At 40.9% G+C, this 12919-nt stretch overlaps 1 protein-coding gene across 1 annotated transcript in view; it reads left to right on the top strand.

Moving 5' to 3' along the window:
* Positions 1-8794, top strand: part of LOC104081994 (complement component C6-like) — an 11408-nt gene extending 2614 nt beyond the window's left edge. The window contains exons 2-8 of the mRNA XM_009584936.1: positions 1318-1489; positions 2605-2716; positions 3142-3274; positions 4286-4477; positions 5017-5107; positions 6438-6679; positions 8613-8794. Of these exons, the coding sequence (XP_009583231.1) occupies positions 1318-1489; positions 2605-2716; positions 3142-3274; positions 4286-4477; positions 5017-5107; positions 6438-6679; positions 8613-8794 (1124 nt within the window). The remainder of the gene's footprint in view (positions 1-1317; positions 1490-2604; positions 2717-3141; positions 3275-4285; positions 4478-5016; positions 5108-6437; positions 6680-8612) is intronic.
* Positions 8795-12919: the final 4125 nt, after the last annotated feature.

Below are 12919 nucleotides of genomic sequence, written 5' to 3' on the forward strand. Positions count from 1 at the left end.
GAAGTGTTCAAGGCCAGGTTGGGTGGGGTTTTGAGCAACCTGGTCCAGTGGAAGGTGTATCTGCCCATGGCAGAGTAGTTGGAACTAAATGATCTTTAAGGTCCCTTCCAACCCAAACCATTCTATGATTCTATGATTCTATATAAATATGGTCCTTTTGGTATCTATTTGTCAAAGATGAATCTGACATAACCTTCCCTTACTAAATCCATGACAGTTCTTACCATATGTTGATGGTCAGAAAGTATAAGAATAAAGGTAAGATTAAAAATAAAAAATCAAACTGAATAGGCACGGCTGAAAAAAAATTGTAAGACGTGGTAAAATATTCCTTAGCTACATAATTAAGATGATAGGAAATGAGCTGTTCAGCAATAAGGATGAAGATGAGATCAAAGATAATTTACACAAAAATTAAGAAACCCATTCCTTACTTTCCCCTATAGCCTGTTATGCTTAAGACTAAATGGCTAATGGAGATAAAAATTGTTGATTACAACGTGGAAGGAAAACTCAGTTGTCTTAAGGAGAGGGAACATAATCATAATTCTGAAGAATTTATAGAACAATTTCATGCAAACAGTTTTTTGAATGAAATTGGCACTAGTGCCATGCCTATGGGACACAGAAAAGACTTACAGTATTGTATTTATTATTACACATATTTATATTTCAGGACCAAAAGGGAACAGAAGGGAAAGTCACTTAGGCAACTACAGGTCTCATTATGTGACCCTGATAAAGAAATATTTTGAAAGAAATAAACAATTGAAGATAGAGATGAATGTAGAAAATGTATGGCATGCAGAAAAGAAATGGTGTGTAAATAAAATTTTTTATATATGCTTCATGGCAGCACAGACGAAATACCCCAGGGATTAAGAAAAGATAGTAGTGTTTTAATTTAACTTGCCTGAGATGTAGATTTGGGGTTTAGACATGGTGTTCGATCTCAGATTTATTTAATAACTCATTAAATACTGAGCTGTCTAAAAAGGTTGTCAGCACCATGAAAACTCAAACATCTGTGTGTGCAATAGAAGTAGAAAATAAGCAGCTTCTGGGTTTGAATGTTACTTGCAATCAAAACTAGAAAGGAAGATATATATTTAGCTAAAGCAGCTGGAATTTGGCTGACGATCTCTTTGGAAAACTTCATATTCTAGAGACAGTCTACTCCCTTAACAGTAATAATCTTAAATCCTCTGAAAATGGCTATAAAGAATTTACCGCCATCCCTCTCTATGTGGCCCTAAAAAAAAAAACAGTTTATGGTACAGATCTACCAAAAGATGGGATTCCTTTTATTTCTTGCAGTTGCTGTAGATGGCCGCTGGGGTTGCTGGTCTAAATGGAGTTTATGCGATGCTTCCTTCAAAACAAGAAGGACCCGGGAGTGTAATAACCCCTCCCCGATGAACGGTGGAAAGCCCTGTGAAGGTGAATGGGAAGAAGAGGAGGACTGTTATGTCTCTGTGTTCACGGACAGGTAAGAAGGTGGTAGACCAAAAGATCTCCATAGTCATGGGGAGAGTTAAGGAGCTCTCCAGAGTGGCTTTGCGACTACCAAGGAGAAATAGCAGACAACTCTCCTGTCTGAACTTCTGTCATGGGGGCTGAGAGAAGGAAATGTCTGAAAATCTTCTCAACTTGCTTCAAGTTTGAGTTTATTCATTGTTTATTCCTAGAAAATTGCTGATGAATTACATACTAAAGTATGCCTGTAGATCTCTTACGCTGCTTTGCATGGCTTCTTGTCCAAAGCCACGGAGAACTCATCTGCTTCCATTCATGGGAGTTCGCACTTTCCATTTTTTTAATATCACATCCTCTTCTCTTAGAGGTTTAGGTCTGAACTCAGTCCCAGAGAGAATTCCACTTAAACTACCAAGCTTTTCACATTCCTACCCTGAATATGTCTGATGTACCAGTTTTGCATGGCTTCAACTTAAAATCATAACCCCAAACTCAAAATGGCTCAGTTTCTTGCATCTTCAAGAGCTAGGCTTTGTACAAGTTCAGTTTTTCTACTGGAACCAAAAGCCGAAGCAGGATTTTCATCATCCATACTGTAATGACTACAGAGGAAATTCTGGAGTGGATAGGAGAGGATTAAAAGCAATGGACTCCACAGTTCTTTGTTACTCATCTCAGTGAGACACCACAATCCATAAAGCTCCATGTTCACAGAGAACAGCCTCCTTTAACCATTGCCCAAGGGCAACAGGCGGGTTTTGACTATGCTATCTTAAACCCAACCTAATCATGTGGACATCTTAGATACTTCCTCCATCTGCTGTTCTTTGCCTCTTTTTCTTACTCTATATAAACATTTCATGAGTTATATTGATACAAATTTTAGCCCTGTATCTATCACTTTTTTAGTTCTCTCACAATCTCCCTCTATCACACCTGCAACTTTTGACGTCCACAATCTTTTATTTAACAGAATAAAGTTTTTTCACCATTGGGGTGGGGGGGGAGGGGAGGAGGGGCAGGACACACTGGCAGCATTCCTCTCCAAAGCTCCTGACATTCTGCTGTTGTTATTTGGTGACACCAATGCTTAAGATACATTCTTACCAGCAAATTTTTACTTTTCAGGGGTGCTCCTTGCATAAATGATGATGAAGCCAGGAGAGAAGAGGAAGTCTTGATTGGTGAACCTAAGTCTGGATGCTCCAGGCCAGACCCACCAGAAAATGGCTTTATCAGGGTGAGCACGAAAAATAAGTGATACAGAAGGAAAGTGTAGTAGTTGCAGAGATGGGAAATTTTACAGCTTCTTTGCTACATGTGCCTGATACCCAAGCTAGCTACTGTACTAATGAGCATGCTCCTGTGTATGTGGCATGCTGTGGGACTCTAGTCCACCAAAGTCCACCAGCAACTGAAGCAAAGGCAAGGTAAAATCCATTTCAAACAGCGGTCCTTGAATCCTTGTTTTGTAACCGTGACATGAGTTAGTGCAGCTGGACAAACATATCATTATATAGGTGAGTGGATGACTCATATTTCAGAGTAGGAAAAGCAAGCATTCACTACGTCATACCATCAGGCTTTTATCATTGTTTCTTTTGACAACGTCCAGTCTCATTAACATAGATTTTTGGGTTTTTTTTTTTTGTTGCTTTTTTGTAGAATGAAAAGAACCAGTATGCTGTGGGGGAAGAAGCCGAAATTGCCTGTGTTAGTGGTCATGTTCTCAGTGGCTATCAATTCCTTCGGTGTCTGCCAGATCAAACCTGGACGCAGCAATCTGTTGAATGTCAACGTAAGAAAGAGAAAATTAATTTAGCATAGCAACAAAACAGAAGTGGAAGAAAAAGACACAAAATAGATTTTAATGCAGGTTTTAACAAAAGAACCTGTAACGATATCTGAAAACAGCATTTTAAGAAGGTATTTCATGTAATCACACTAGAGATAGAAGAAACCTACTGAGTCACTACATCATTCCTCTTTCAATTCAGAAGTGTTACTATTATGTGCTTTGTAAGGATATTGTAATGTTCAATACTTTAGAAAACCCTCAGATGGATGCTGTGAGGTCCTTCTCTTGTCTGATTTTAAATATCTTTAACAGAAGGACTCATCTTTTGTTTCCAGACTTACATAGATATCTTTAAGTTGATGACAGTTATGCTGAAGAAAGCACTCTTAGAGGAATTTGTCTTTTTGTATTAAATGGATTATGTGTCTCTAACCACCTCCACCCCCCCCCCAGAATACCTTGAAAATCCCCACAATAAATCAATGTCTTGAAGTATTTATAGTCCAATTAAGGATTAAGGATCAGAACTGACCTGGGTTTGCTAACAGGAGAGATTCCAGTAGTTTTCTAGAAGTCAGTGCGATTTCATTGACTTAGCGTTCATTTTATCAAAAAAACCTTACCTGAATATACTTATGAGCTTTCTATTGCCATTCATTTTAATTGTTTTGTTAATAGCTTCATTTACAAAAGAAAAATTAATATATGCTGTTAATGCCATTGTTATTATTTTTAAACTGTAAATAAAATTAAATTACTTACACTAGCATACATTAGAAACACATTGTAATTATTTAGTTATTGATTGAAAAATATTTTTAAAGACTATGACAATGCACTGAAAATTTCTAGACTTAATTATGTTAAATATTTATCAGTTTTGAATGTCAGTCAAATGCTCAGTGTTATTGAGTGTCTTTATGGCTCTTCAGCTGAAGCATTATGACTTGTTGTAAATATTCACACACCATAAAACCAACAAGAATTATACTTTTTTCTTGTTTATTACAGCCTCTGTATGCCTCAGGCCACCAACATCTGACAGTGTCACAATTTCCCCATTTAAGCAACAGTACAAGATTGGTGAAACCATGAAGCTGAGCTGCCAGGCTGGGTTTATAGTCACTGGTCAGACACAGTACACCTGTGGGGAAGACCTGTCCTGGATACCTCCTATTTTGAGATCTATTACATGTGAAAAAGGTTAGTATGCCTGCAGACACTTTACTGTTTCTATACTGCTGATATTAACAGCACAGTTTATTTTAGCTAGCTAGAACTAGGAGGCAGATGACTGGTTTTAAGACATATAACAACTGTTCAGTAATTTTGGTTTTACTTTGTGCCTACCACAGTGCCATATAATTTCAGCCCCAGATTTCTGCATTAAGTTCAGAATTTTTGGGTGCAACGTACTGTGCACTTCAATTATGAAATTGAGATACTAAAACTGTTTTCTTAAAAACAAAACAAAACAAACCCCAGCTGCATTAACAAGGCTTTATGAAAGCAAAGTAGGAGAATGCATTCTATTGAAACTTCAGCTTCTCTTCTTGTACAGGATTTTCCAGTGATTTTTGTAAAAAATTATGTGTACTTGTGGAATCCCAACCACAGCAGCTTTTGAAGAGGGAAATGTGGGATAAACAGATATAAACACATTTTAGGTTTTATGGCAGGAGTCTAAGACATTTCTGTTCACTTTGTTAGTAGTTACAATAACCCTCACTCTTTTGTTTCAGATGTGCAAACTAAGATTAGAGGTGTTTGCAATCCAGGACAAAAGCAGGTTGGATCTCAGTGTGTTTGTATGTCTCCAGAAGAAGATTGTGGGTAAGTTAAGTACTTTAATTAGAAAAAGAAAAGTCGAAGTTTCTCTGCTGGTAGACCAAGAGTCCATTGTGACACAAAACAGGAAGAGTAAAAGACAACAGCAATTCAGGGCTACTCTCTGTTCAGATATGAGCCAGCTATGCTTCTGTATTCAAATTACAGTCCCATTTATAACCTATGAAATAGGTGAACACCATGGCACATCCTACTAATCTACATTACCATCTGCTACTGGAGATCCCAACTCTTCCTTTTCTTCTCTTTATTCTTCCAATTTCTATACTTTCACTGTCATCACCTTGCTATAATAGGTCATGCTCCTTGTGTTTGAGATTCACCTTTTTCAGATTAACATGCTGCAAAATACACTGTATGTTTCAGTCTCCAGAGCATATAAAAATACATAAGACTTGGGTTTACTGTCTCTTTACACAATATGACCTGCACAGACCATTGAGCCTTCAAGTGAATAGAGCGGTATCCTAGAGGATTTTTAGTAAATGACTGGCCAGGGTGGAGGTGTAGTGTGGGGCTGGAGATGGGAAAGATGAGCACAGATTGAATATAAGCTGGGCAGTTGTAGGGCTGAAATCAATACACATTCCACCACAGGGCTCCTGTGTGACCACAGGCAAGTCCCTTGGGATGGGATTAATCTCATTCATGTCAATACCCAAATAACCAGGTATCTTCTCTCTCAAGGGTCCTTGAGGGACTATGTTCAGAGGGTGATAGACATTGTCAGAAATACATAGGTCAAATCCTCTGAAAACTAGAGAGGTTTTGTTGACTAAAGTATAAGCTTAACTCAGGAACATAAACAAGGTGAACTCTATTGCTCTCTCTCTTTGGGAAATGACTAAGCTCCACAAAATGATGCTACTTGGAAATGCCTGCACTTGCTGAGAATGAATCCACTGAGGAACCAAGAGCAATACAGAAAGAAACTACAAGCAGCATGGCTGGGTTTGCCTGCCATCGGTCCCAAAATAACCGTGCCTCAGAAGCAGACTTGCACACACAGCTGCAGGGCTGCATTAACTCAGACAAGCCACCCCAGGGCTTGTGGAAATTTCACCTCCTGTTTTCTTGTGCAGGCACATGTCCTTCACCTCCCATCTGTTGGAGAGGACCAAAGCTTCCTCGTCTCACAGCACTATGCTGTATCAGGTCCAGGTCCTGCAGTAGCTGGGACAGCCTTAGGTCTTTAGACAGATGTCCAACTTGGCCATGGCTTTGCTGTGTTTCATCTGATGCTGGTGGAGCATTTAGAAGCATGGACTTGTTCCATAGCCTGCTAAATTAATTTTCTTTTTTTTCCTTGAGGCAGCCAGTACTCAGAAGACATCTGTGTGCTACATGCTGTTTCTGAACAGAATGTGACCAAGCCCAGCTGTCAGTATTCAGCTGAAATGTGCCTTGGACAGCAGTCATTTCATTTCTTGCATGCTGGCCCTTGCCATGGCAATTCCAACCTCAACTGGGCTATTGAAAGGGCAAAACTCTCTACAAATAGCTTGAAGAAAGTGCCCTGTGGCTACGACACCTGTTATGACTGGGAGGAGTGTCCAGGTATGACTTCTGAATGGTGGGATTTATCCAGCCCTTTGGATCTAAAAATAAAACGTGCTGACTCCTTCACTGCTCCAAGAATGGGATTTACAGGCATTGTGGTCCATCTGAGCAATTTACAGTGAGAGGAGTGTGGAAGTGTGGTCAGTCCCGTGGTCCTACTACCATGTGATACACTTAGATATGTGCCTTCTCCCTTAGGCACAAGTGGTGTAGTGTTGCCACTTCCCATTAGTGGCACAAAAGGAACTTGGAGATTAAGGGGACTTTTTCAGGAGAATTAACATTTGAATCTTTAATCACAAAAACATAGTCGGCAATGTTATCGCCCATTCCCTGTGAGGCTACTATAACCACTAGTTTGTACTTCAGGAGTTAATTTGGGCCATACCCTCTATAGCATATAATTAAATTATGAAATTAAATCATGATACTACTTAAAAAGCAAGACTGGGACCATCAGGCTTAATGGAATTTTAATGGTAAAATTTGCAAATACCCGTATGTGAAAACTGTGTTTACTAAGAGTTTTAATGAACTAGCTAAGCTGGTGAAATCCCTAAGAGGATTATTTTATAAACATTGTTGTGCAATTTACTGTGTAACTTGGTGATAAGAGCAGTGGGTTTTCCTGTAAATGCGTGAGGTACTGGCTGGCTCCGTGCACATCACGTGCTTGCCAGGAAAAGGCTGAGTGGCAGCCATGCTCATTCCTTCACTTGCTTCCAGAGACAAATATGATCTTTATCACACCATGCCTACTTACGATAAATAAAGCAACAGCAGTGTGCAGCAATCCTAAAAGCCTGTTTTGAAGATGCAAGCTTTCTGCAGCACAGGGTTTGAAGTAGGTGGCTGTAAAATTACTGCATGAGATGTTGTTCCTTGTGGGGCCGAAACAGAGGGCATGACCAGGTGTGCCCCTTGAGGGACATGCTGTGGTGGAGCCTCTAGGCACCTTGGGCTCCTGGGAAGGTGGTTATAATTTAGAAAAAATATTGGGCTTATTTATTCCAGAGCCTAGATCTGCTCCTACTGCGGAAGTGGCTTAAAGCTGGATCCTGTGCCAGCACCTCAGTGTTTTTCTCTCAAAAGCCTACAGAGGAGCCCTGTTTGGTGAGGAAAAATGAGAGAGAGAGGAGAAAAATACATTAAATAAAATACGTTCTCATTGTGGTGCTCAAGAGGTTTGAATTGGACTTTCCTCCTTACCATCTCCACAAAAGTCCTCTTTCTCATGGGTATGCACAAACATTTAAGAAATGGAAGTTTTGGGTTTCCTGAGAACGAGTAGTTGGCGTCAACACAGAGGCAGAAGATACTGCAGTACCATGTGAAAGCAGCTAAACAGAGGAAAACACACATTTTTCATGTTTTAAGAAAGGGAAGGCAGAAACTTTGTTACCTGCCCAGGGAATTTCTGGGGAAGAATACAAAGAGTCAGAACCTGATTAGATCAGAAATGGGTAATGAAATAACCGGCAGGACTGAGCTTTACCACAGGCCAGCAACAGGTAGCTTAGCATTCATAAAGGGAGCTTTAATGAAATAGAAGCTGACACAATATGGACCTTAAGATTCCATTTCACAGCAATATTGTGTGCAAGGATAATTGGGAGCAGAAAGTCAACTTAATATCTTTTTGTTTAGAAGAAGGGTCAGGGAAAGCCAATGGCTAAAAATAGTTAGATACTTCCTTTCTGCTTCTGTATGGGCCACTGCTGCAAAAACTGATATATACTAATGTGTATATATTTTTTCTCTATTCCTAATACCGTACCATCTAGCGTATGCACTATAGGCTTTTTGTAACTAATATATCACAAACCTCCGATAGTGTTTGTCCCTGTTAGACTTTGAAATGTTGTCAAACTACAAAATATGTTTTTAGTCATGACATTTGCAGCTAAAATTCCAACATGTTAATTCCCAGAGACACAGACCCAGTGCTCCTGCCTGATGCCTTACCAGTGCCCCAAAGAAGAGAACCGCCTTCACTGCATCCAAATGGAGTCAACAGGGAGGAGAAGGACAGTCAGTCATTGCACACTGGCAGCCATGAAGTGTGGTGGCATCAAACTGGAGGTGCTGGAGCAGGGGAGCTGCCTGGCGTAACCCATCAGCTCTCCTGGCAGCCACCACGATCACCTCACCGTGCACAGGCTGAGCCATTCTGGCTAAAACTTGGCTGGTTATGAAAGGACAGGTAGATCAAAATCAAAGTGTGAAAAAAGAAATAGAGCTCATTTAACAGGTTTTTGGGAAAAGGGTGGCATTGGGCTTTTTTGAAAATGACCTGGGGTGCGGGGTATAGGGACTGCTCTCACTGCTGGTAACTCTGTGGATGTGCAGAGGGAGGGAGGGGAGCGGATAGAAAGGGAGAAAGAGGAGCATTGCCTCTGGTCTTCCCTGGTGCTTGATGAGACTTTTCCTTTCCTCAGCCATTTGTTGATTTGTCCCCGTGCTTGTGACTGCTGTGCACCCTGGTTGTCTTGCTGGCTGAGTACCTTCTGTATCATCCAGGCAGGCAGACCAGGCTCTTCAGCATCGTTGCACGTTCCCTCTGACACCTAACGGGGTCATGAAGGAGGCTACCTGTACAGGCACTCATGGTAAAAATTCAGCGAGCAATACAAAATACTGAAAACCACAGATATGCAATGATTGAGTGAAGTCTTCAAGACTATGCAATTTTTCATCAGAGTAACTGAAGGGAGGAAGTGTTTGCTTTCTGGCTTGGTTTGCTGGTTTCGAGCCTTAGACACTGTTGAGGAATTTTTATGATACCCCTTGAGGTGAATTAAACACATGCTTGTGCTTAAATATAAAAGAAAAATTTAATGAACAATGCATTGGGCAGAGTCCTACTGCAATACGCAGTTCTACATGCACTCTGCAAAGATGTGTCACAAGCACATTCCTTATATACACTTGCACCAGCACCAGTCCTGAGAGCAGTTGCACGGGGCACCTCAGCCCAGCCGTGAGTCCATCCCCCACTCCAGCTCTGCTGCCCAAAGGTGGCCCCTGAGCATTCGCATTCCAGGATGGCTACAAGACAATGCTGAAGCTGTTTCTTGTCTCATCACCAAGGGAAACTTCACTCCTTTGCAAGGAGTTTCTTCGTCTGGCATTTCTGCTTCCAGCCAGTTTAACCTCTTCTTGTAGTTGGGCCTTCTTGCCCTCTGTGCCAGACCATTCCTCAGCCACAAATCACCACTGTTGAGCAGTTACAACTGGAATTTCTCCTTCAACACTGTCGTGGTTTAACCAACCACGCAGCCGCTCACTCACTCCCCACCCCCCAGTGGGACGGGGAGAGAATCGGAAGGGTAAGAGTGAGAAAAACTCGTGAGTTGAGATAAAGACAGTTTAATAAAACAGAAAAGGGAGAATAATAATGATAATGATAAAATATACAAAATAAGTGATGCACAATGCAATTGCTCACCACCCGCGCTGACCGATAACCAGGTAGCGATCGGTACTTCCTGGATCACGCCTACCATTCATATACTGAGCATGACGTCACATGGTATGGAATACCCCATTAGCCAGCTGAGCTGGCTGTCCTGATTATGTTCCCTCCCATCTTGTGTACCTAGCTCAGTCAGTAGGCATGGGAGCTGTCCTTGGACTAGGAGGGTACTTAGCAACAACTGAAAACATCAGTGTGTTATCAACATTCTCCTCATACTAAATCCAAAACACAGCACTAGCAAGAAATTTAACCCTATCCCAGCCGAAACCAGGACAAACACTCAGAATTTTACAAAACTGAGGATTAGAAACCTTTCCATAAAGGGAAAGCTGAAAGTCACTTTTTTTCACCACCAGTCAGCAGAACAATGAAAATGAGAAAAAAAAGCATGAAAAGTGTCCATTGGTGAATAACCTGCCCTATGTATAAGCATCACACACCACCAGGGGCTGGGCAGAGTCACTTGGAAGCTGGGAGTGGGCTGGATGGGAAATGCTTATTTTCCCTCCAAGGAGGTATCAGACCCCTATATTTGGGATGTTACCAAGCTCCCTAAATCAGCAGCTAGTCTCAACTGGATGGAGTTCAAGGAAAAGAAGCAATTAATCTTGCTGCTAAATACAATAAAGCATTATGTTTTCTTGCTTAAAATGTGTAGTAAAAATGATTATAAAAAACTGAGATAGGTTTGCCTTTGTAGTTCTATAGCTTTTTCCTCCAACTGAAGATATATACTAATATGCTGGTGATGGTCTAGGAGAGGGTTGCAAATTTGATTGTCTCCAGATTGTTTTTTAGTGGCCTTATTTCTTCTTGCTGGTTGCATTCTGAGGGGAAATAATCACTCAGAATGGCTGCGTGTGCCTTCTGCACCCTCAACAAAAAACAAAGATTTCTTGCTCCTGATCCTCTAACCTTAATACTAGCTTTTCATTACAGGACTCTGATTCCAGTGTGACTGTCTAGCAATGTTTCTGACAGGAGGAATTTTTTTCTCTGACAATTCTCAGCATAATAAATTGCCAGGTGAAGTTATTTCCTGGTAAACAGAAGGCAGGCGAGAGGTCCCTGGCTGCCCCCATTTCTCCAGCACCTCTGGTCTCACAGTGGTTGTGTGCTGTGGAAGCAGTTGCATTACGACTTGCATTGTTCTCTCTTGCTGATGGAGATAACTGCCGTATTTTCTGTTTTACAGTTAAGCATTATGGTACAAAATGGAGACATCACCTGCCACTCAGTAATAAGGTGGTGATTCAGCCATAAACTGAATCCAGAGGAAATCTTCAGCTTGCTGAAATTAGTGGGAGTTTTGCTGTTTGCTTCAGTAGGGTCAGGACAAGGATTTCAAGTTTGCTGCTGTGCTCTGTCACAGGGGTCCCCAACCCTCACATCAAAGACTGCAGCTCTTTAATATTTCCTGCAACATCTATCTTTTTCTTGGATAAGCTCTCCTTTTCTACTGTGATAACTTATATTAGGTAATGATAGAGTTTTCTTGTTCACTGGTGGCAGGAAATGCTGTCTCTCCTTTGTCATTGTAAGCTCCAAGTAATGTTATCTGGCTTAATGGGTCATTGGCTTGGGTCATAAATTATAATTGGGGAAGATGAAGCAAACCTGAACCGAGTCTCTCAGGGTAACCAGGGTCATAGAGACCTTACTGATTCTCAAAGGACAGCTTTCTCGGTAATGCAGCTTCTCTACTCCACAGAAAAATCCCATCTGTTTGTTCTTAATGCCAGAGAGAAAGCATTATCCAAAATGAATATAATGGGCTTTCCACTGACGCAAAGTTCCATACAACATCCCAGCATATCTAATTTTTCACTAGCACAAGAGTTTGTGAAGTGTATGTAGAATACACTTACCGCAGCGAGACAGCTGAGGCACGATTCAATGGCTGGACAATTAGCAGCTGCTGTTGTCTTCTGTATAAATAGTTATTGCAATTGTAATGTAGAATGCAAAATTTGACCAAACATAGAACAGAACTGAATATATATATATAGTGTCTGTTATAATGTTTATCCTTATGCAACCTTAGAAAGGGGTAATCCAGAGTTTGCTTCAAGGGTTTGAAGATAAGACAGATCTATAGGTTTAAATACCAACTGCCAAACTTTTGCCAATGAGCCACTGCTTCGTTATAGCAATTACTGTTTCCCATTACAGCTATGAAAGAAAACATCTTGTATTAAATGTTTCAGTCCTGATGTCTTTATTTCAGGTGCTATGTGAGCAGTAAACATCTCTTAATTTAAGAATTTCGTGCAAAATATGACTGTGACTATCAAATGCAAAGTTGCTAGGTGCAGGGAGCACAGTAGAAGATGAATACCAGAGCTTTTGCTAGTGCCACTTTCCCAGTAAGTGATAAACCAGAGGTGATATCGGCCAGTTTTTTCCCACTGGGTTCCTGCAGAGCTCACTGCTGTCCAACACACTCCTGGGCTTGCACTCCAGGGAGTGCAGGGATGCATCTCCAGCAGCAGCATAATTTGTGGCGTTCAAATTCATGATAGCTCCAGCTCAATGTATTCCGTTTATGTATTTAGAAGAAGAGGTCCATCACATTTCTCCTCACCCAGAAATCCCTGAGCAGTAGGCTTTGGTTAGTTGTTTCAGAAAAGGGAGGCTTCAGCTATATCTGTAACAGAACTGACTCAACTCTGCTGGTGGAGTGTTATGGGATAAAGATGCTACAAATAACATTGTTTATAAATTAAAACTTAACTAGATTTAATAAACCCTTTACTCAG

The sequence above is a fragment of the Fulmarus glacialis genome, unplaced genomic scaffold, assembly GCF_000690835.1.
Source record: "Fulmarus glacialis isolate BGI_N327 unplaced genomic scaffold, ASM69083v1 scaffold4469, whole genome shotgun sequence".
Classification (NCBI taxonomy): domain Eukaryota; kingdom Metazoa; phylum Chordata; class Aves; order Procellariiformes; family Procellariidae; genus Fulmarus; species Fulmarus glacialis.